The 23,085-nt window shown below is 51.9% G+C and overlaps 1 protein-coding gene across 3 annotated transcripts in view; it reads right to left on the reverse strand.

Moving 5' to 3' along the window:
* Window positions 1–23,085, reverse strand: part of FARP2 (FERM, ARH/RhoGEF and pleckstrin domain protein 2) — an 86,816-nt gene that overhangs the window by 35,321 nt on the left and 28,410 nt on the right. For all 3 annotated transcript variants that reach the window (XM_037069269.1, XM_037069267.1, XM_037069268.1), the window contains exons 3-13: window positions 21,983–22,087; window positions 21,640–21,682; window positions 20,271–20,349; window positions 17,789–17,886; window positions 16,660–16,774; window positions 10,162–10,309; window positions 6,132–6,227; window positions 4,414–4,577; window positions 3,971–4,039; window positions 3,253–3,310; window positions 1,136–1,379 (exon numbers count right to left, since the gene is read on the reverse strand). In XM_037069269.1, coding sequence (XP_036925164.1) covers window positions 1,136–1,379; window positions 3,253–3,310; window positions 3,971–4,039; window positions 4,414–4,577; window positions 6,132–6,227; window positions 10,162–10,309; window positions 16,660–16,774; window positions 17,789–17,886; window positions 20,271–20,349; window positions 21,640–21,682; window positions 21,983–22,087 — 1,219 coding nt within the window. The remainder of the gene's footprint in view (window positions 1–1,135; window positions 1,380–3,252; window positions 3,311–3,970; window positions 4,040–4,413; window positions 4,578–6,131; window positions 6,228–10,161; window positions 10,310–16,659; window positions 16,775–17,788; window positions 17,887–20,270; window positions 20,350–21,639; window positions 21,683–21,982; window positions 22,088–23,085) is intronic.

Raw genomic sequence — 23,085 nt, forward strand, 5'->3', positions numbered from 1 at the left:
AAATTCTCCAGCTCCTGGGGGACTAGTGGCCAACAGCATCTATTTCAAACTTGGTGCCATTTTAAACATCATTCCAAGTGAAAGTCTGAATTCTGTGACATTCAGTCAGAAGGATCAATCAGAGATTTAGGGGAGGGACTGCCGGGCCATGGACACGAAGCCAGCAGCCCGAGCTCACTGGCTGCACAAGGGGAGCAGGCAGGAAGTGGTCAACACGGGCTCTTATCCACCCGCTCGCCTAGACTCACATTCTGCACACTGCTCTGCAAATCGAAAATGACTCTTTCTCCACTGCTCTGTGCAAAAGGGCTGCTGAAAAACAGGCTGACATCCAGGGGTGCCTCAGGCTCGGAGCCCCAGGAGTCGGCCTCGCTGCTGCTGGAGTCGTCGGCCGTGGTGGGTGGGCAGCCAAGCTGCTCTAGCTGGTCGAGGATGTCAGAGAACTGGAAGGCTGAGCTGGCCTCGGAGCGCACCGAGCAGGCCGGGAAGTTGGCCATGGAGCTGGCCTCGGACTGGTGGGCGGACAGGCCGAGCAGCGGGAGGTGGCTGAGGGAGCTGCTCAGGGACCGGTTGTTCCTGAGGGAGCTGCTCTCAGACGGGCTCAGCAGGCTCTGCATCAGGCTGGCCTGGGCCTTCACCTCCAACAGCTCCGACGTGTCTGAGGGGTGCACGCCGCCAAAGCCACTCTCGCCCCCAAACTCGAAGCCACGCTCTATGCTCACAGGCACCGCCTCAATGGAGCACCTGTCCGGGCTCGACTGGGCAGAGCCCGGGCGGCCACACAGAGGCGCCTGGAGGACCAGGCTTCTGTAGGGGCATGAGAACGCCTCGGAGCCTCCGGCAAAGAAAGAGATGTCTGCCGGGTCGTCATCTATGAACTCCTCGGACACCTGAAGCTGGGCGCTTGTCAATGTGAAAATGGGGCCCCCCCCGCCGCCCTGCTGGTCAGGCAGGGACTCCCCTGTGGAGGAAAATGAGCCCACGGACAGGTCTGCCTCACGGTGGTCGTTTTTACCAGCAGCAGCAGCTCCGTGGCCCCTGCCGGCCCCCGCTGCCCCCCGGTCTATGCCCCCACGACTCTGCCCCCTGGGACCACTGGGGCTGGGACTCCTCATAGCATGACAAAACCCGACACCTTGGCAAGGCTGGAGGGCAGGGGGCCCGGGGACCAGGGCCTGTCTCGCGTTGGGGCCTTCCATGGCTCCACGGCTCTTCTCTGCAGCCAGCCTCTTGGTGTGGGGAGCCAGGGGTTCCGTCAGGGCGTCCGTGACACTGAGCTGGCCGGGAGGGGCCATAGGGGAGGCTGGGGCCGAGAAGCAGGAGGCAGGTGTTGACGACAGGGACACAGAAGTCCTGAGGCCCTCGGTGAATGAGATGCTCTAGGGGTCAAAGTTAAGAGAAAAACAAGGACATCATTTCACGAACCACCACAGGACTCACTGAGCCCGAGTTAGCGAGCCCCCACTTCCACACCACTCCCCAGCAAAGTGCTTGGCCACACAGACAGGGTTCCACAAGGACCAGGGTCCTTCTGCTCCTTTCTCCGTAGAAGCACAAGCCTACAGCACACAGACGCCCCTCCCAGGACACTGGCCGCCTGCAGCCTGGGTGCCCTTAGCACCCATGTCACCCCGAGGCTGCACCAGAAGGCTCCTGGGTGTCTGCCACTTTCCCAGGGGTGTGAGAAGTCAGCTACAGAGCAACTGAGCCAGCCACTCAGCTAATAAGGCCCCACTGCGAGCACTGGCAGGAGAGGCAGTGCAGGTGGCCCCCTACGCTCATGTCAGAGCGACCCCGTGGGCCTGAGGTGTGTGGATGGGCACACGGGCAATGAAGTGGCCTGGAGCCCAAGGCGACTGGGGAGAAGTGGAGCAGCCCCAGGGTGAGGGGCCAAGGCTCGCAAGTGGGGACGCCAAGGACAGCGGCCAGAAACGGCAGGCAGCCCCGCTTGCCACCCTGCACCCTGGACACAGAGCCTCCTTGTGCCTGCAGAACTCGCCACACCACCCACAGCAGGGGGGGCCAGACCACATGCAGTGATGGGGCAGGGCACTCGGGAGGCAGGCGTGATGGCGGAAGGAAGAATGACCAAGCTTTCAGGGACAAAACAGTTGCCCACAGCCCTGAGACCTGTCTGTTTCGAATGTTCGTAATGTCACTTCCTCTTACTCGGCCACATCCAACGCTCTCTCGTGGCTTTCCAACAACAGTATCAGAGCACTGAAAGCTTAAATGTAGTTTTTAGACTACTCATACCACTCATAAGTTTGAACTTTGTTAAAGAAACAAAAATAAATTATTTTAATTACAACGGACTTAAGAAATTCCTAAATATGAAACATACCTAGGAGAGTTAGAGAATGTTTTTCTTTGAAAAACTCAGAAGTCTGGGACATGTGAGCGTTCACGCATGAGGGACAAGCGTAGCTTCTGGAGATGCTGCTGCAGAGTCAACGACAAACTGCCAGTGAAAGCTGACACTGGGCAGGAACAGAAAGTTCCAAGCGTGAAACTTCGTAGCTGCATGAGCAGTTACGATCTTGCACGAGAAGAGTGACATTCTCCCTACAGACATGCTCGCCGAGGAAGGTCGACACGAAACACGAGGAGACCTTGGGGAAGGGGGTGCCCACGGTCCTGTGCCCCACACTGCTGTCACGTTTTGGGCCACTGTGGCCAAATGTTTTCTATACACTGTGTGTGCCTATGTATAGTTCTGTTTTAATACAGTCGTAATCACGCCAAACACCGAGAGATATCAATTTGTTGCCTCAGTGTTAGCCTTTAGTACCAAAAATATCCCTTTCAGAGAATCCACTTAATTAGGTAAGTCATTTCCCCAAGCTGGCACTGGACAGATGAAGCTTATAAAAAAGAAGCAGTATTAACCCAGTTGTTTTCCTGCCAACAAGCATCAGTGCATGTCCAAAGAGAAGGTGAAGGTCGCTGACAGTGAGGGGACAAGAGCAGCCCTCGCCCGCCCCAAGGGCTGAAGGAGGGTCCCGTGAGGGTGGCCACGCCAGCCCTCTGTCCCCTGCATCTGTGTTCAACCTGCGGTGAGCCCGTGACAGCCGTCTCATGCCCAGAGCCTTCGCCCCTCACTCAGGACTCCTGTGTGAACAGAGCCTGAGGCCGGGATTGGCTGCGTAAGTGATACAGCTAATTTTAAGACCCTTGATCGCCATTGCCAGATCATTTCCTGAAAGAGTGCAGGTGACTGACATGGTGTCTGTGTGACCAGGATGGACTCACCTGCTTTGGCAGCTCTGTAGTCAGAGCGTGGCTGGGCGTCCGCAGCCGGCTGTGCCTTCTGCAAAGAGAAAACAAGCGGTGAGCCCCTCTCCGTGGTGGCCCGAGGAAGAGCTCACACAGACACATGGCTGAGGCTCGGACAGAAGGCATCGAACTAGGAACGGGCAGGGGGACAAAAGGCAACAACAGAAAACAAAAAATACACACCCCAGAAGAGGGAAAGTGTCCTCTCACACTGAAGGAGAAACTCCACGAGGAACAAGTGAGAGTTCAGATCGAAAGTTTACTGTGTGAGAACGTACACGCTAAGCTAAACACACCGGAAACGCAAATACTGCCCTGGCCAGTGTGGCTCAGTGGACTGAGCACTGGACTGTGAAGCAAAGGGTCACTGGTTCAATTACCAGTTAGGGCACAAGCCTGGCTTGTGGGCCAGGTCTCCAGTAGGGGGTGCACAAGAAGCAACCATACAATGATATTTCTCTCCCTCCCTTCCCCTCTAAAAATAAAGAAATAAAATCTTAAAAGAAAGAAATTAAAATACCATACCCTGTACAATAATTACATAGAGATACCATAAATTCACTATAAAAAATAGAACTCAAGTGTCAAAATACACATTTATGAATTGGAAATGACTTATTCAAACAAAGGTTGGAACAGTTAAAATATTAATGTTAAAAGCACACCTGTGGCCCCTGCAGACCCCAGAGCTCACCTCTCATAGGGCGCTCTCCTCACTACACCATCTCGGACATAGTCCACGAGCTGTTTCTGAGTTCTCCCACTGTGGGGGGAAGTCCAGGTATTAAAAGACGGGATTGACAGTCATTTGCGGCATTAATTTTTCGTGCAGGCAAAGGGCAGTAAGACTTGACCATCCTTCCTTATAAACCTTACGTACACTTTAAAGTTGTGCTCTGTAGTAAGCATCACCGATTTTCTCAACAAAGTTTTTATTAAGTCAGTTTTTTCCACTACTTTATCTGCTATGCTTTCTCAGTTTGACAATAGCTGTCTTCTGCACTAAGTCTCTGAAACGCCTCAAAACAGTTTTCTTGACCAGGGAAAACCGGAAAAACTTGGCTCAGCCAAGCAGCCAGAGCCCAGGGCAGAGGGAGGGGGAGGGCGGGTGTGGTGGGGAGGGGAGTGTGGCCCCACCTGTATCTGAAGGAGGAGCCCCTGCTGAAGAAGACGGCTTTCGCTTTTGGCTTCGGTTGATCAAAGAGCCTAAAAAAGGTGTGATACTCCACACAGATCTTCCAGAAGTTCTTACACTCATCCCTGCTACCCAACAAGAACTCCAGTGTGTCCTGGTAAGGTCCCTAGACACAAACACAAAGGCCCAAGTCACTAATTCAAGCACAACATATAGGAAGCAGTTCAGATAACATGCTATTCTGAAGTTAAAAATTAGGAAGATTCTTCCCCTGAAAACTGTAGGTAAAGACTCCTGGTTCCGCCTCCATTTAAGAGAAGAGGCGCAGTGCACACACACACACACACACACACACACGCTGTGTGCCTCTGAGGACGCACGCCGCCCAGAGCAACACCGGCGCCAACACTCTGGAGTGCGTCCTTACACTTCCCCACAGAGACCAGGGCACCGGCTGTGTGGCTGGCACGAGTGTTTGTTATTACGGCACTGTTTCCCTGGGGGTGCTGTTTGGGGGTGCCTCGGACATCCAGGGCGTGTGGTTTTGCAGGCCTGCAAACACCACGGGGAACGGTGTGCCGGCGCCCGGAGCCCAGAGCCACTGAAGAGGTGCACCATGGGAAACACATCGCCACTTTACTTGCCAGAAAGACTCCACTGCTTTGACTCCCAGAATTAGTCTAAGGATCCGAGTGTCCAGGGACATAACATTATGCTTTTCCAGTGAACAGCATAATATTGTGATATTTTTTGCTGCGGTGTCTCAAGCCCTAATTCTCTTGTTTCCCTATCTTTTCAGAGTAATTGCTGGAAACTTTTATTTTTTGTTACTTCCAGAGAAAACAAGCAGCCTTTTGCTTGCATTTTATCTGTTCTGGGCATTTCTCATACTTCCTTTCAATTACAGAAGAGAGACGCTGATAATGAACAAGCAGGTGCACTTGACCTGGTCAAGTGGTGTGACCTGGTCCTGATGAAGCCCTTGCTCCAGGGGAGCTTTGAGAGCTCCAGACCAGTCCAGGCCTGGACCAGTCCAGCCCACCGAATCCGCCTCCAGGGCTGTGAAACAGCCCCCTCCCCACAGGCAGCTCAGCTTCCTCTCCCAGCCTCCTCTGCACACTGCAAATGTAACAACTTGAACACATCTGAATAGTGTGAACTACCGAATTGTTGCCAACTACCAGAGGGGACGGACATTTACTTTTTCCATTTTTACTCACTTCAGGAAACTCATATGCAATTATTACTTTACTGACTGAAAATCTCAAAAGAAAAGAACATTTACTTTCTGAAAATCAAGGCTCCTTCGACTAGAGCTATTTAAGGGTCAACTTCTGAGTCCCAGATGCCCAGAATGCAGGGACCGTCCCTCTGCTCACTCCAGATGGGTGTTCCATGTGCACTGGCTGCACTCACACTTTGTACTCCAGCTCCGCTGCCTGGAGCACAGAGGCAGAAACAAGCAGAGGTCTAGGCAGCCCTGGGGCTTGTCAGACTGGCACATTCCTGGTGCACCCCAGCCCTGCCAGACCTGGACCTCACGCAGCCCTCACCAGAGAGCTGCAGGGCTGACTATGGGGAGCCCTGCAGGACCCCCACTTGAACCCTGCCCTTAATTCTCTGTGCATTGTGGTGAAATGATTCATAGAACAACAAAGTAATTCACGGTCCTAGCAGAATACATTCTCTTACAATTTAACAGCTGCTCAAAATCACTTACGTGGACCTCTGGGTGGAGTTTGATGAGGAATCTTTTCCTCTTGAAGCTGAGCTTCCGGACCCTGGACCAGTTGAAGGTGTTGATTTTGGTGGTGCACTGAAATCCAAGAGACACAGGCTCAGGGACACGCACCTTCTCAGGAGAGAGAACATTTAGGTACCCTCACCAGACAACACAGCCACGCACAGGGCATTCCACACCAACACTTGGAATGGCTCCCAGCTGAAATGTTACTATTGCTAATTTATCTACCTGTTTTGGAAAGATAACTTGATGTCTTTGATAAGGCTTTATTGTGAGTTATTTTTTTACTAATGTTAACATTAACATTTTTGAAGCTCACAAGTGCAAAAAAGCTGGAGGGTCACAGGGGGCAGTGGTGGAGGCCGGGCAGGGCTGCCTCCTCCGAGGTAAGCTTCTCCAAAAGGAGGGAAGCCTGCGTGAGCCCTGGGTGTTGACACTCAGCTCACTGAGCACTTGGACCCGGGCTCCTCAGGGCTGCTCCCCACCCAGCACACCAGGGCTCTGTGGCCTTCCTGGGTGAAGCAGGCAGAGTAGAAAGTGAACCTGGACTATTCTGTTGTGCAAGAACGTGAACAAGTGGTCAAAAATGATGGGGGCATGTGACAAGGACACCGGAGCCAGCTTGAAGGGACTCCGGTGGAAGAATGCGGGATGATTTAAACATCAAAATAAATAATGGTAAAAACAGATTGCAAAGTATCAGATTATAACCCAGATTATTACACCTTGAATTTAATGTGAGTATAACATTAAACATAACATTAAACATAATAACATTGTGTTTAACATTAAACATATAACATTGAACATAAATCCGTAAGTCCACAGTAAAAACAAGAAACTTGTAGAAAGATGGGATTTATGAAGTCATCCTTAGCTGACCTTCACAGTGATTTGTCCCACTGGGAGATGGGGAGGGGGTCTCCGAGTCTCTCTCCGCAGCCTACTTACCAATGACCAAAAGCAAACCCATCTGGCCACGGATCGATGCTGACACCACTAGCAATGGGACAGGTGGACACCCTGGGACAGGAGGGTCCCGCAGGCCACGGCACTGGGTGCACCAGGCACAGCACCATGCCTGCGATCTACGTGCCTGGGAAGCTGTGCCTCAGGCAAGTCCCAGGCAATCCCATGTGATGGCCATTCTGTTCTGTGAAACGACCAAAACACCAAGGTCATGAGCCTCGGGGAAAAAAGGAGCAAGTCCCTGATGGATGGGATGTTCTGAGACCGGTAGACTGGAGCAGCTGGAAAAATCCGCGTGGGAGTGAGGGTCTGGGGGGAAGGCACTCTACATCTGTACCTAAGCTTGAAATGGTTTCAGCACAAAATACCTAAACACGTCAAGTCCTCTCCTGGCATTTTCTGCTCTCGACCACTTGGCCATTCACGCTGCACATGTGAGGCGGAGACAGCAAGACAAGGACCGTTTTCCTTTCAGGGAGACGGAGAAGGTCCTCAGCCCGGGAAGGGGGCACTGAGGGCGGCGCAGCGTGGGCCACCTGTGCACACGAGGCCCCCCTGCCTGTCCCCATCTCCACGGACTGTCCAGAGGACATGCAGACAGGAAGCTGGTCAGAGGTGGCCAGGGGCTGCTGCCAGTAGCCACGTAAAAGTGATGAAAACGCCTTGGTGTCAGGAGTGGTGATGACCGCGCAGTGACGTGAATGTATTAAAAACAACTGAAGGTACACTTCTAAGTGGTGAGATTTAGGGTATGTGAATTATATCTCAATTTAAAAGATTCTTGATTTAAGAGATGTCCTCAAAACCTAGATATACATGCAGGGTCCAAATGAGACTTGAAGCTTCGTAGCCCCCCAAATATGGCCAAAACGCTAAATGACTCTAATTTCTTGTCAACGTAAAATACTGGATAATTTTCAAAGATGTTCTCAAAAGAAGCAAACAAAACGACCCAAACGAAACAGCAACAACAGAGAAGCGACAACTGTCTCCAGCTGCTCACTGGCCTTCGCATGTTCTCTTTTGCTCAACTGTGAAGGCACTTGCAGCCTGGAAGTTCCTGCCTCAGGTTCGGAGTTTCTTCCCAGGTGACGTCCAGCACCGTCCCCGGGGCTCTGGCTCCACCCCAGGGTACCGGCGGGGGCCTGGGTGCTGCCAGCCTCTCCTGCTCCTGTCCCCCCACCTCTCATCCTCTTGTGCTCCGGCTGCTCTCTGTTGGCATACTGCACGTCTCTTTTTCTTTTTTTAAGATTTCATTTATTTATTTTTAGAGAGCTGAAGAGAGGGAGAGAAACATCGATCAGCTGCCTCTCACACATCCCCAACTGGGGACCTGGCCTGCAACCCAAGCATGTGCCCTGACTGGGAATGGCACCAGCGACCTTTAGGTTTGTGGGACGACGCCCCATCCACTGCGCCACACCGGACAGGGCACACATGGCCACATTCGGGGCACAAGCCCTNCTGCTCTCTGTTGGCATACTGCACGTCTCTTTTTCTTTTTTTAAGATTTCATTTATTTATTTTAGAGAGCTGAAGAGAGGGAGAGAAACATCGATCGGCTGCCTCTCACACATCCCCAACTGGGGACCTGGCCTGCAACCCAAGCATGTGCCCTGACTGGGAATGGCACCAGCGACCTTTAGGTTTGTGGGACGACGCCCCATCCACTGCGCCACACCGGACAGGGCACACATGGCCACATTCGGGGCACAAGCCCTCTCCCCCTGCTGGTGCGACCAGGCACCCCTACGTCTGAGCCCCCGAGAGGAGGAGGCTGCTCCGGCTTGGATCTAGTGCTGCGAGTCTCCTCATGGACAGACGGACAGACAGAACCAGAGGCCTCTGTTTTTAACCCCAGCCTGCTCCTGGCGGCTAAGAGGTGCCTTTGCACAATCCTGGGGGGACATTGGCCTGCTCCCAGCTTTCCCTCCACAGGCCATTGGATTCTAGTCTTTTCCACACATCTACCATTTCCCAACTTCCAGAATTTTGTTGATACTCTCATCTTCTGTGGTTCTCTTTTCCAGTCTGTGTTCTTTCTTATTTAAACATAAAAAGAAAAATAATTCCACCTCTGTCATTCTGGTAGGGGTTTGAGGGAGCAGATAATACATTCACTCTGGAAGTCTCCAGCAAAATGTTGCTTTTTCAACATTCTCCGGTGACAAATGATGAAAAGTGACAATAGCTGGGTTTGGACAGATATGCGATTAGAACCTGTGATGAAGAGACAGTGATCAGTGTGCGCAGCTGCAGGACCCAGGACCACCCACCTGAAGGAAGGGTGTGGTGGCTAAGGTCTCTAGTGTGAACTATTGTTTTTTTTCTGGCAGGACACTGATTTGATGGCGAGGTAAAGAAAAGGAGAGCGAGCCTGGGCAGGGGCCTGCACAGACCAGCCACTGCAGGGGTCACGCCCTGAAACGTCCTGGAGAAAGAGCCCGAGTCAGGCTCTGGCACAAGAGTGCGGTGTGGGCAGGTCACCCAAGCACTGGTGCACGGGTGCCAAGCCGGGGCCCTCCTGAGAGGGGCCTGCAGTGGGCAGGACTGGGGATGGCCCACGGACCCTGACACTCGAAGGGCCTGCATCTCCAGCTGGAGCCCAAGACACGTAACGCAACTACAAACAGAACCCACCCACCTTTTGTGCACCTATTTACGCAAACACAAGCGCTACAAAATTTCCATAAGCCCACACGCAACATTTTCCAGCGTGTTCGGTATTTTCTAGTGTGTTCGGTCTCCCCTCTGCCCAGACCCACACCTGGAGGCCACCCCAGGGAAGGGCCCCTGTGTCGGTGCAGGTTCTACGGGGCGGCCTTTGCTTCACTGTGCATAGCAGCAGGACATGCCTGGGTGCTGAGGGGCACAGGCTCCATGTCGGTGAGGGCAAGGGCGAGAAGACAACCTATCTGCTGGGGGAGAGGTCAGATCAGATGACATGCAAGGCTCTCCTCCAAGTCTAAGACCTTGTTCGTCACAACAAACCCCTTGCCCCGTGCCCAGCGGCACACCAAGACGGTCCAGCCCCTACCTGGAACACGAGGACTCCCAGGTGGGACACGGCCAGGTTAATCTTGGCGCCCTCCCTGTCGGAAGCCTTGTGAAACCGGATGCCGTACATCTCCAACTTCCGGGCTACCTCCAGCACCTGGAAGTCCGACTCAGCAGGCGTCTGGCCCCTGTGAGGAGAGACAGCAGCATCACAGCAGTGCAAACAGCCCAGCTCGGACGGCACAGAGGTGATCAGGGGAGACTTCCGGCCAAGGTGGAGGCGTAGGTGGAAATACTGCCTCCTTGCACAGCCAAAATTAAGGACAACAAAGATTTAGAAACAAAAACACAACCAGAATGGAGAGAAAATGGAACTGCACGGAATTCCGACAACCATTCAACCAGACAGGTAATAGGGGCGGAGTCGGTGGCTGGTGGCCAGTGGAGAGGGGTTGCAGCAGGAAAAGGCGGTAGCTGCCAGACCTGGGCGCACAGGTGGCGTGGGGCTGACCTCGGTCACACAATCACGTGCAGATAAAACAGACGAAAATGGGCAGCAAGACAGACCGCGCAACCCAAGGCTCCAGCGCCAGGAAATAAAGCCTAAAAGCACCAATTAAAAAGGTGCCGGAGAGACTCCCAGCCTCACAGAGAGTTCACTGGAGAGACCCACAGGGTCCTAGAATGTACACAAGTCCACACACCTGGGAACCAGCACCGGAGGGGGGGCCAGTTTACTTGTGGAAAGCGGCAGAGGGGACTGAAATCTGAGAGAGAGTGGAGCAAGTATCATAGTTCCCTCTCTGACCCCACCCCCACACACAGCGTCACAACACAGTGACTTATTGCCCTGCCGTGGTGAACACCTAAGGCTCCGCCACTCATACATAATAGGCGTGATCAGACCAAAAAATTATGGCTCAAACAGAAGAACAGATCAAAGCCCCAGAGCCAATACTTCTAAGTGACCAAGAGATAGCCAACCTATCAGATGCACAGTTCAAAACACTGGTGATCAGGATGCTCACAGAACTGGTGGATTTTGGTCACAAATTAGATGAAAAAAGGACGGCTACACTAAGTGAAATGAAGGGAAATGAACAGGGAACTAATAGCGATGAAAACCAAACTGGGACTAAAATCAATCAAGTGGACCAGAAGGAAGAAACAACCAACCAAACAGAAATGAAGAAAAAAGAATTTGAGCCCTGGCTGGTGTAGCTCAGTGGATTGAGCGTTGTCCTGCGAACCAAACAACCATGCTTTGATTCCCAGTCAGGGCACATGCCTGGGTTGCAGGCCAGTTCCCAGCAGGGGACGCATGAGAGGCAACCATACATTGATATTTCTCTCCTTCCCTCCCCCTCTAAAGATAAATTAATGAAATCTTTAAAAAATATCAAAAAAATGAGGAGAGGCTTAGGAACCTCCAGGACACCTTTACACGTTCCAACATCCGAATTATAGGGGTACCAGAAGGGGAAGAGGAAGAGCAACAAGTGGAACACTTATTTGAACAAATTATAAAGGAGAACTTCCCCAGTCTGGAAAAGGAAATAGACTTTCAGGAAATCCAGGAAGCTCAGAGAGTCCCAAAGAAGGTGGACCCAAGGAGGAACACACCAAGGCACCTCATAATTACATTACCCAAGATGAAAATTAAGGAGAGAATCCTAAAAGCAGCAAGAGATAAGGGGACAGTCACCTACAAAGGAGTTCCCATCAGACTGTCAGCGGATTTCTCAAAAGAGCCCTTACAGGCAAGAAGGGACTGGAAGGAAGTATTCCAAGTCATGAAATCGAAAGACCTACATCCCAGATTACTCTATCCAGCAAAGCTTTCATTTAGAATGGAAGGGCAGATAAAGCACTTCTCAGATAAAGTCAAGTTCAAGGAGTTCATCATCACCAAGCCCTTATTATATGGAATGTTAAAGAGACTTATCTAAGAAAAAGAAGATAAAAAATATGAACAGTGAAAGGACAGCAAACTCACAGTTATTAACAACCACACCTAAAACAAAAGCAAACCAAGAGGACAGCTAGATCAGGAGCGGAGCCACATAAATGGAGACCACATGGAGGGTTAGCAACAGGGGAGTGAGAGGAGGAGAAGGGGGGAGAAGGTACAGAGAATAAGTAGCATAGATGGTGGGTAGAAAATAGACAGGGGGGAGGGCATGACTAGTACAGGAAATGGAGAAGCCAAAGAACTTATGACACATGGACATGAACTAAAGGGGGGAATGTGGGCAGGAGGGGGTGTGCAGGGTGGAGGGGAATGAAGGGGGGAAGGGGACAAGTGTAATGGCATAATCAATGAAATACATTATTAAAAAAAGAGACCAAATAAAAATGACAAAGAAGTGATCAGGGGAAACAGGCTGGCAAAGGAGGCACTGTGTCAGGGGCTAGTCCTCTGCTGCCTGCGACTGCGCCCACACCAAGTACGAGCAGCTGCACCGGGGCGGCAGTCCCTGCCCTCTGGGGCCCACTGCCTTCAGGGGCGGGGGGTGGTGTTTTCTCTGCATTCTCGAGGCTCAGCCTCAACTCTGCTCTCAGTGTGATGAGGACTGTGCAGGCAGGCCAGCGGGCATGGGCAGCTCTGCCAGCCCCCGCAGCCCTTGAAACACTGCGGCCTGGTGTCCAGCCCAACCAGTGGAACACCCTCTCTCGAGGAGGAAACAGAAGACGGGACGCAGATACCACTGCCAGCTCTACGGTTTCTCCACGTGCCATGGCACTAACCACGCTCCCACTACCTCCAGGAGGGGCCGGACTCAGAGGGGGCAGCGGGCACAGGGCAGAGTGCTCTGCTTAGGAGACCCACACCCTGGCCTGAACCCCACACAGGGGACTGTCCGTCCACAACTTTTTGCCTCCTCCTTACTCCCAAATGCCTGAGTTTTCAGACTTCTAAGAATAACGAAAGGGTTTGGGTTATACCATTCCTGGGTTTTCCATTTTCTGACTTTGATACCAACACCTGACTATTAACTTCTATTTTCATAAATTCTCAACAGTAAGAGACACCATGTGACCTCACCACTCTCCCAGGAGCCCCAGCCTGGAGCCAAACTCCCCATAGGACCTTCTGCAGCTCCGAGACTGGGGATGGGTGGAGGCTGGTAGTGCTCTGCAGGGCCTGCTGGGACTCGGGGTGTCGGGGCGAAATGGGGATCAGAGAGGAAAGCAGGAGTGGAGAGAAAGCCTGTGCCTCTCAGAGAAACCTGAGCCGCCAGGAGCAGATGTTATACAAACACGGACAGTAAGGGCCATTCCAGTGAGATCTCAGATGGCAACAAAGAATGTTTCTGGAAAATGGAGAAAGGAGATCCCTTTTTTTAACTTTAAAGATTTTATTTATTTATTTTAGAGAGAGGAGAAAGGAGAAAGAGAGGGAGAGAAATATCAGTGTGGTTGCCTCTCGAGCACCCCCTACTGGGGACCTGGCCTGCAACCCAGGCACGTGCCCTGACCGGGAATTGAACTGGTGACCCTTTGGTTGGCAGTCTGGCACTCAGTCCACTGAGCCACACCAGCTGGGGCTGATCTCTTTTATAAAGTGCAAAAACCCTGGTTAGCGTGTTCTCGAGCTCTGTGGAGGGTGGGACATGTGAGCCATGAAATGGGACATTCAGCTGGAGTGATTTCTAACACACGTGTTGGAGGTGCTACCTTGCTCCTGCCACTCAGAGTCAGACGCCAGAAGACAGGAATGACAGAACGTGGAGCTGTTAAGCAAAAAGGAAGCAGAATTTAAAGAAGTGCAAAGGATGACACCCTCAGGGTGTGGCCAAGAGACCACCTGTGGGGGCACTGAGGCAGGTCGGCTGTCTCCACGATGTCAGGACCCATGGAGCTGCCCCCTCCCAGGCCGGGGCGCAGGGCTGGATGGGGTGCGGCCGCCTCTGTCTGGGTCTCAAGGTCCCTCTGCCTGGAGCTGCAGAGGGAGCGCAGGCGGGGGGCCGTGTGGGGTGGAGCCGTTGGCAGGAGCTGCTGCAGGGCCCAGGGGAGCCAGGCCCTGGGCCACAGAGGGTTGTGCTCGAGACTTGAGGGTCAGTGCCATTTGGCCTGTTAGGCACCCGTCACCCTTTCCTCCTGCTATCCCCCCTCTTTGCGGTGGGAACGTCCACCCAAGCCGGTCCAGCCACTGGGCTTCGCAGGCTCACAGCAGGAGGGGCTGTGGTTCAGGACCAGCCGTCCCCAGGTCTCCCCCACATCTGACTCAGGAGAGCCTTTACAATGGGAGGGGTGTTGGGGTGAAACAGATATAATTTGCCTGCAAGGACACAAACGGGGGGTGGGGAAATGGGCTGGAAGCTTCCAAATGGAATGGTTTCGTTTCCCAAATTCACATGCTGCACCCTAACCCTCCAATGGTGTATTTGCAAGGGCTCCTCTGGGAGGTGACTGGGGGGGTGCCCTCGTGAACAGGGCTAGTCTCCTTGTAACAGTCCCCAGTCTGAGGGGCCTTGGTCTTGGACCTCTGGCCTGTGGGGTCTGTTACAGCAGCAGACGAACCAAGACACCAGCTTCTACAGCCCTGCAACCTCCAAACATCAAAAAACATCAGGCAGAAGTCAAGAGAAACCTTCTTTGCTGTCCTGCTCGGGGTCACAGGGTGTTTCTGGCGGGCCAGGGAGAGCAGTATGAACTACGCAGGGAACTCATCGGATTTCAGGAAGGTACACACTGTTGCGTTTAACAAACCTACACAGAGTAACCAACAGAGGTAAAGATGGGCGATGCATCCTGGTGACGGCGGGGGACAAAGGCAGCGCCGCGCCCTTGGAGGGGGTCCAAGGGCGTGCTGTGGGCAGCAGCTCACCTGACTTCTCTCACTGGCTTTTGAGACTTAGAGCAGCCCCTACCACATACATATGTATGCACACACCACACGAACACATGCACACAGGCATGTCTGTGCACACACAAACACACGGGCGGGTCCCCAGCCTACCTCCCACAGGCAGGCTGCTCAGTGTCCCCACTCACAGGCTGACACCATGCTCCCACCTCCCTCTCGGTCCACCCCAAACCTCACCGAGGCCGTGGGGCCTTGTCACGTTGCTGAGCCCACAGGCCAGCTCCTGCCCACTCACGATGCCTGCTGGTGAGCCTCCCCTAGGGGCCATGGCCCCTTCCCGGAGCCCCTCCCTCAGTGACCGTGGTCCCCATGCTCCTGGCTCTCTTCTAGCTCACAGTCGCTGTGGGTGCCCCTCCTGTATGCATCCCCCAAAGCAAGTCTTCAGGAGTCTGCCCTGGGCTCTGCTCTCTCCCATCTGTCTGTGCCTCCCAAAGTGGGCGCTGCTGCCTTGGTGGGCACGTCCCAGAGGCCAGTCCACCCCTTCCTCCAGGTGGCCAGCCCTGGCTCTGTGTGTTTAGGCAGGGAGGGACCCTGCCCCCAACTCCAGGGACAGACCCTGAACAAGTGGCCATCTCCTTTGGGCGGGCACTAGGAGAGGGCCCATTGCCAGCTGGACCTCGGGTCCAGGTGACCCTTGGACCTCCTGCCCCTTCCCTGCCACTAGCCGGGTTACAATAACACCTGAGGTGCCATGCCAGGGGTGCCCAGGGCTGCGGCTTCTGTAAGGTGGCCCAGATGTGCTGAACCTGGACACTGAGAGGTGGTCAAACTGCCACACCCAAGACGGAGCTCATGCCCTCACTCAGTTTTACCCATGAACGGGGGTCACAACAGTTTATAACACACAGCACCTAAGGACATGCCCAGCTTGGCACGGAGCCCAGTTGCAGCCCCAGCACTGCAGCCTCCCGCCAGCTCTCCTGCTCTGCCCAGCCTCTGGTCTGCCCCCTGAAACAGCAGCCTCCAGGGAACCTCTCCACCGTGTGTCCTCACCACCATTCCCGTCGTGGGCTCTGCCTGTCACTGGCACATGTGCCACACCTGCACACCAAGCGCTTGCCCGACGTGGGCATGCGAAAGGCAGGCCTAAGCTCTGGTGAGTGGAGGATGCGTGAAAAAGCACGTGCATCTGCAGGATGGCGTCCTCGTGCTGGACTCCTGGTCTGAGCTGTTCAAGCTGCCCCAGCCCAGAGGCAGACAGCAGGCACTGAGGGCCTCACCCACACGGAGCTGTCTGACAGAATGAAGGTGTCCCTCCAGAGGCCCCGGTCTCTGCCTGTGGAGCACCCCCTGGTCCACACGTGGCCACCTTCCCCTTGGCCTAGGGGCCACCCTGGTGCAGCCTTCTCCGGTCCGTCCCCACCGCTCAGTCCCTCCTGCTCCAGCAGGTCCCCTCCAGGCCTCCCTCGCTTCAGTCCAGGAAACACGCAGGAGCCAGTGTGGGGAACCAGCCGCTCAGCTCCCTGCCTGCTCACAGCAGGGCTGCCTCTACCCCAACCCATCCCGGCCCCTGGCACTCCCATCCCCACTCCTCTCCGGCCGTGATGTCCTTTCCAGCCTTTTCTCAAGCAGAGTGACCACACCCTCTGGGAGCTTTGGTCAGCTGTGGCTTTCATCAGAGCCTTAGTGCAGGCTGCCCCAGGGCCCATGCCGCTCTGACTCACTCACGTGTGCCTCCGGTGGAGTTCCAGTACCTTCTCCAGACAGCGCTCCTGGTGGGGCAGGTACTGGTTGGCTTTGAGGTGCTCGCGATCCAGCGTTTCATCGTAATCCCCTATTTCCGCTGAGATGAGAGGATGACAGTCAAGAATTTTAACTTTTAAGTAAATAAACTTACTACTTGACTACAGATTTAAAATATTTTTCTACTTTTATTTTAAATCTGTAGAGAAATGAATATATACAAATAATATAAGTAAATAAGGATTTGTGCCCTGGCTGGCGTAGCTCAGTGGATTGAGCGCGGGCCTGCGAACCAGACGATCGCGGTTCGATTCCCAGTCAGGGCACATGCCTGGGTTGCAAACCGGTTCCTTGCAGGCTACTACCAGCAGGGGATGCACAAAAAGGCAACCATACATTGATGTTTCTCTCCCTCTCTCCTTCCCCTCTAAAAATAAATAAATAAATAAAATCTTAAAAAAAAAAAAAGGATTTGTATTTTTTAAAAAACATTTTATTCACTTTTACTTTTAGAGATGGGAAAGGAGGGAGAAAAACATCAACATGTGGTTGCCTCACATGCGCCCTCTACTGGGGACCTCGATCACAACCCAGGCATGTGCCTTGATTGGGAATCGAACCAGCGACCCTTTGGTTTGCAGGCAAGCGCTCAATCCACTGAGCCACACCAGCCAGGGCAAGTTTGTATTTTATTTTCCCAAATGTCTTATGCTATGAAGGCAAACAAAGACAGGTGAGGAGGGTTTTTTCTGCATTTTACAGATGAAGACACAGGTGTATGTATGACTTGCTGTGTTTAAGTTTCACACACACTTTGTTCATAAGCTGTCTCAAGACTACTGTGTCCAGGGTTTGTTTCATGATAATGTATTTCAAATCAGTTTTCCCACTAGGGCTTTTCAAATTCTTGAGGAACAAGTTTCTTTCCAATTTCATGTATTTGCAGGCTATAAATGGTTTTAAAATGGTAGCTAAAGTCCAATAGCTTTCAGTAATGTACTTTTTTCATTTCAAGCCAATCTCAAACTCCCAGAAAAGCCGCGTGTGCAGAACCACACTCTGCCTGCAGGAGCGCTGCCTGTGCCCCCACCAGTGCCCGGTGGGCGGTACTAACCCTGCAGAAGGTGGGATGTGAGGAGGGCCGCCGTGGCATCTGAGCAGGTCAGACGCTCTTCCAGCAGGTCTCTTTTCAGCTGCAAGGCAAACAAGTATCTAGAAGGGAATCCAAACATCAGACAGATCAGCTCCAAAGGTTCTAGAACATACTCCCCATGTCTCTGTCGCAGAAGAGCACGCAGCTGCAGGAAGCAGCTGCTGCTGACGACAGCAGAGCCACTGTGCGCTGAGGCAGAGTTGCCAGGAACCCAGCCCCAACTGGCACACAGCACGCCACTCACGCCTGTTGCACTGACTTTGTGTAAAAAAGCAGAAACACCCAGTTAAGATACAGCATCACACGTGGCTGTGAACCTGAAAGCAGATGAATGAGATTTCTTGGCTGGGACCTGGGGACAGGACTCCCGGCACCACTGGAGAGGACGTGATGGGAAGGCGGTCCAAGGCCACTACTGGATTCACGGCGTTCACCAACAGCAACTACCGGGTCAGACAGAGACCCACGCACCGCCACAGGGTCTGGAAACACGAGAGCGAGCAGGACACATGCTCTCTCCCCTTGCTGGGATTCGCAGTCCAGTGCGAGCTCTTAGAGCGCAAAGGTGCGCACCCTTAACCCAATTGTTCCAGCGGAAGTGTTTGCAGAGCCCAGGGATACATGTGGACAAAGGTGCTTTTTGGAAGCATTATAAGAGAGAAAAACTGGAAATAACCTGAATACAAATGAGAATGGTTAAGTAAATGAGGCTGCAGCCCTGTGTGCACTCACATGGAAAGCACCCCCCCTCCCCGCCGTGCTCTTGAGGGTGGGCGGGGCGATCCCTCTGGCAGAGTCCCTGGGCAGGGCATGCCGCTGCACCGGGCCAGCCGCACGCCAGGGGCTCCCCTGCGCAGCATGTGGTGCAGGGGCCAAGGGGAGCCCTACTTTAACTCTACGTACCTTTAACATTTTTATTTTCTTACCATAAACAAGTACTGTTTCATAAATGAAACCCAAGACATTGAATTAGGTAATACCTATTACTCATCACTTTCCAGGTATGTATGAGGGGGAATATCCCCCCAAATCAGAATTTATTTATAAAAATTGTGTATTCTTCCATGTTTAAACTTCAGTCACCTTCAGAGCACTTTCCATCTGACACAATACACCGACTGAGACATTTTTCCCACTGCTCAGTTTTTGAACTCTTCGGTTTTGATGCTTCTGCTGTTTTTTGTTTCACCTCTTTCACATCGGCAAAACGCTTCCTTTTGAGGACTTTTTTCATCCATGGAAACAAAAACCAAGTTTCTTGGGGTGAGGCTGGGTGAACAGGGAAGGTGGGTCATGGGGGTCATGGGGGTCATGCCACCTTTAGCCAAAAGCTGTTGAACACTCAGTGCAGCATGGGCAGGTGCGCTCGTAAGTCTCCCATCGTGAAACAGGCAAAAGTATTGAGTCTTCAAAAAAAATGCACTGAAGCTGAACGCAGCCTCTCACAACACCACCAGCTGGCGCACTGATAAAGATGGGTTTCTAGAACATGCACTGAGTGGAAACCTGTACTGCAAGGGACCCGCCCTCCAGAAGGTAGTCTCAGGTTTCACAGGTGCCCCCTTGTATATGGACATATATTCAGAAGTTGTCCCCTCAGGGGTGGGTTGTTCAGAAAGTGCCAGGGATCTAAGAGGTCGCTGACGAGATTGTTCTGTGTTCACTGTGAAGAATCCTCGCTGTCCCTGGAGTCGCTTCCTCACACTGACAGCCTGCAGCTCTGTGGTGGTGAACGACACGTGAAACTGGGTAAAGGGAGGTCCTAAGCCATCTTGGACACATCTGTGTTTCGTCGCAGGGGCAGTTCCTGCTGTCCCTCCCTCACTGTCCTTGGCCCTCTGCTGTCTCACACCTGACCTTGGGCTTTGAGTCAGTTTTGAGGTTGCTGCTTCATTCTTATTATAAAATGGGCACACAAAACACAAGAGGAAAATCTTCCACAGTCCTATTGCCCAGGTGAGACAAATGTTCAATGTCTCCTTACAATTATTTCTGTGAAGAGTGGACTGTGAGCTCGAGAACAGCAGGAAGTTGCCAGACGCAGCTCCGCCGCACCCAGTCACGAGGGCTCACATACCTGCTACTTCTCCTAATTAAATGTGTTTTGTTGATTCGAGGCAACTGAATGGGCAAAATTCCTAAGAACTCCACGCACATGTACAAATCTGTGCTCATTTAGAGACTACCACTTAGATGGTACCCAAATACCCCATTTCTTATTCTCAATTTGCACTACAAACCTTCTGAGTCCCTTCCACATTTGTGTGTGTACAAGGGTTAGTTGCCACAATGCTTCTCTTCTCTGTTACACGTGGATCACAATTTTTATGTGAGTGCTGGGCTCACTCATTCTTTGCACACACATGCCCTGAACACCTGGTGAACCAGGCGCTGGGGGAGAACACAGGTGAGTTCAAGGCCCTGTTCAGAGCAGGCTCTTTACCGTGTGTATTCTTCCTGCAACTGACCCGGATCAGGCGGGAAAAATTTCACCGCCAGGCGGAGCACTGCACTCTTTGGCCCTAGAAAAAGAAAAAATTTAAGTGTCACAAATAAGGCCAATCTCTGCATTTGCTATTTTCCCATGTGTTACAATATAATTGAGCTAGTACTTTCAAATGGACTGTTAAAGCAAATCTTTCCAAGTAAGATGCTATTATGAAATTTCCTATGCATGAAATTATGAATCCTAAGTACCAGTCATATACATTAAAGAGAAATTCAAAACTGTTGTGTTAAATGGAGGTTTCTCAAGGAAACTCTAAAAATAGGCAGGAAATTACACATTAAAATTTTAAAGTATTTTTATTTTTAAAAGTTAAGGTGTTCACAAAAATAAAATAATAAAAATTGTTAATAAAAATTTAATAATAATTGTTAATAATAATAAAGTAATACAAATTGTTTTTTAATTCCTTACATACTTTACTGAGAGAAAACTGTCACCAGTCACCATCACATTAAACCTGAATAACCTAATTACCATGAGGAACGGCTCACCTGAGTATCTTAGCTTTCCTGCAATTTTACAACACAACCATATAATTTCACCAAAAAGGAAAAAGGAATTGTTTTGCTAAAATGCTATAGCAACTGAAATGTCCTTAGCTCATCAGTGAATAACAAAGTTACTTCTACAGCCTTAGTTTAGTCCTTAAAAAGTTCCTGCTTCCCTGGCTGGTGTAGGTCAGTGGATTGAGCACGGGCCTGTGAACCAAAGGGTCACCAGTTCGCTTCCCAGTCAGGGCACATGCCTGGGTTGCAGGCCAGGTCCCCAGTAGGGGGTGCACAAGAGGCAATTACATATTGATGTTTTTCTCCCTCTCTTTTCCCTTCCCTACCTTTCTCTCTAAATATAAATAAATTAAATCTTTAGGAAAAAAACCTGGTAAATTCAGGTTTTTTACAACTATACAACTATATAAGAATTAAGAGCATTATCATATGTCTTAAATTTTCAAAATTTAAGAAACAGACTCACAAAAATTATGTTTATGATTATAACTATGTTTTATTAAAAACGCCAACTAAAAGAAGACCCTCCATGTCACTTCCTGACTTAGACTCTGCGCACCAGCTTTGGCACACCGCCTCCGAACGTGAGGCGCACCGCCCAGACCCGAGTGGATGCCCAGAGCCGGGTGGGGGCGGCGCCGAGCGGCACGGTGGCCTCCAGGCCCGTCCGCCACTGGCGCTCCCTCTGTGGCTGCGCTGTGATGACAGAGCGCCTCTGATCACACCCCATATTTAAACAGTCAAGAACCAGCGTATCTTAAATGAACAAATTTTAAGGAGTTAAAAAAAGGACTTACTTCGTACTTGCCTAACGATGGGTTTCATAGGTTCGAGCCAAACCTGAAGAGGATTTAAGGAAAGAGAACGAGTCTGTTAAGCAGCCCCTCTACCAGCCACACTTCGCACTACCCACCGCGCGCGCCTGCCTCCGCCCGAGTGGCCACGCCCCCAGCTATAGGCCACGCCCCCAGCTATAGGCCACGCCCCCGTCGGCGCGGCCTCAATAGCGGTCGCATTCCAGTTGGGAACTACCTTACTTGTATCCCGCAGTCGTCCTCAAGGCTCTTGGTGACCCGTGGATGTGGACAGGACACTACAACACATTTGGAGCCTATTTCCAAACGAGTGAGAAGCACCTACCCAGTAGGACGGGACGTTCTGGAACTCCAACCCGAAGTAGTCACATTCTATCAGGTTCAAACGCCGCCACACACGAGTCAGTAAGAGCTGGCCGTCGCACTTCAGCTGTGGGGAGACAGGAGACAGCGAGTACAGAGGGGAGTAAGGGGCCGTGGAGTTTACGGACGCTGGGGCACAGGGCTTCCTGCGCACAAACTGCGTGACAGTTAATTTCTCGTTTTGCTTTCCTTCCAGGAAGGCTACAAACTGTCACAAAGCAAATAATCAGGCCTGGGGCTTTTGTACTCAGAAACTGACACCAAATGAAACTAAAAAAATTCTCTCAATTTTACATTCTCAGTGTGTTTAGTCATATTTCTTTGTAACTTTAGGAAACGGAAACCACTTTTAGTCTTGGTAAACACTTCATCAAATTCTGGTATTTACTAAGAAGGTGGGTCTCGAAGTCCATGTTTGCTTAAGATCCCAGTGGCCCACGCAGTATCGGGCGGTACTTCCTGCTCATGGGGAAGGACAGGGACCTTTCTCAGACGAGGCGGGCGATGGGCTCCAAATGCTGGCACCCCGAAGCCCAGAACAGCTCGAGGGGAATAGGTCCAGGCTCTTGGGCGGGTAAAGTCTTCCTAGGCAGAGCTGGTAAAGGAAAGGCTGAGAGAGCTGACTACGCCAACGTGAGAAACTTCTGAAGAGAAAGACCTGGAGCAAAGTCACAGGCTACAGCCACACTGAGAAATCCAGCCTGTCTCCGACTGCTGTGGCGACCCGGCTGGAGAAACACCCTCTAGGGGCACACGAGGAAAACCAGCAGTGGACTTGCTGCTGGGGCCGCTCGAAACACTTCAGAATTTAAATTGTGCAAAACGTCTTTGCCCCGGCAATTCTGCTTTTGGAACTTTTTCCTGCAGACACTCGCCCACCCCACCAGACAGAGCGGGATGTGCAGGACAAACCCAGCGGAGAATTGGGGACTAAGCGGCGGGGCTTCTGTAACGGAAAACAGGCACGCACCCTGCGTCTGCAGTTGTGGAATGAGTCCCAGACTGCAGTTCCGCCACAGAAAGAGTTTCCATACCTATGCAGTGTGTGTAACATGACCCCATTCG

Source organism: Sturnira hondurensis, unplaced genomic scaffold (assembly GCF_014824575.4).
Source record: "Sturnira hondurensis isolate 20B ecotype Veracruz unplaced genomic scaffold, ASM1482457v3 Scaffold0018493, whole genome shotgun sequence".
Lineage (NCBI taxonomy): Eukaryota > Metazoa > Chordata > Mammalia > Chiroptera > Phyllostomidae > Sturnira > Sturnira hondurensis.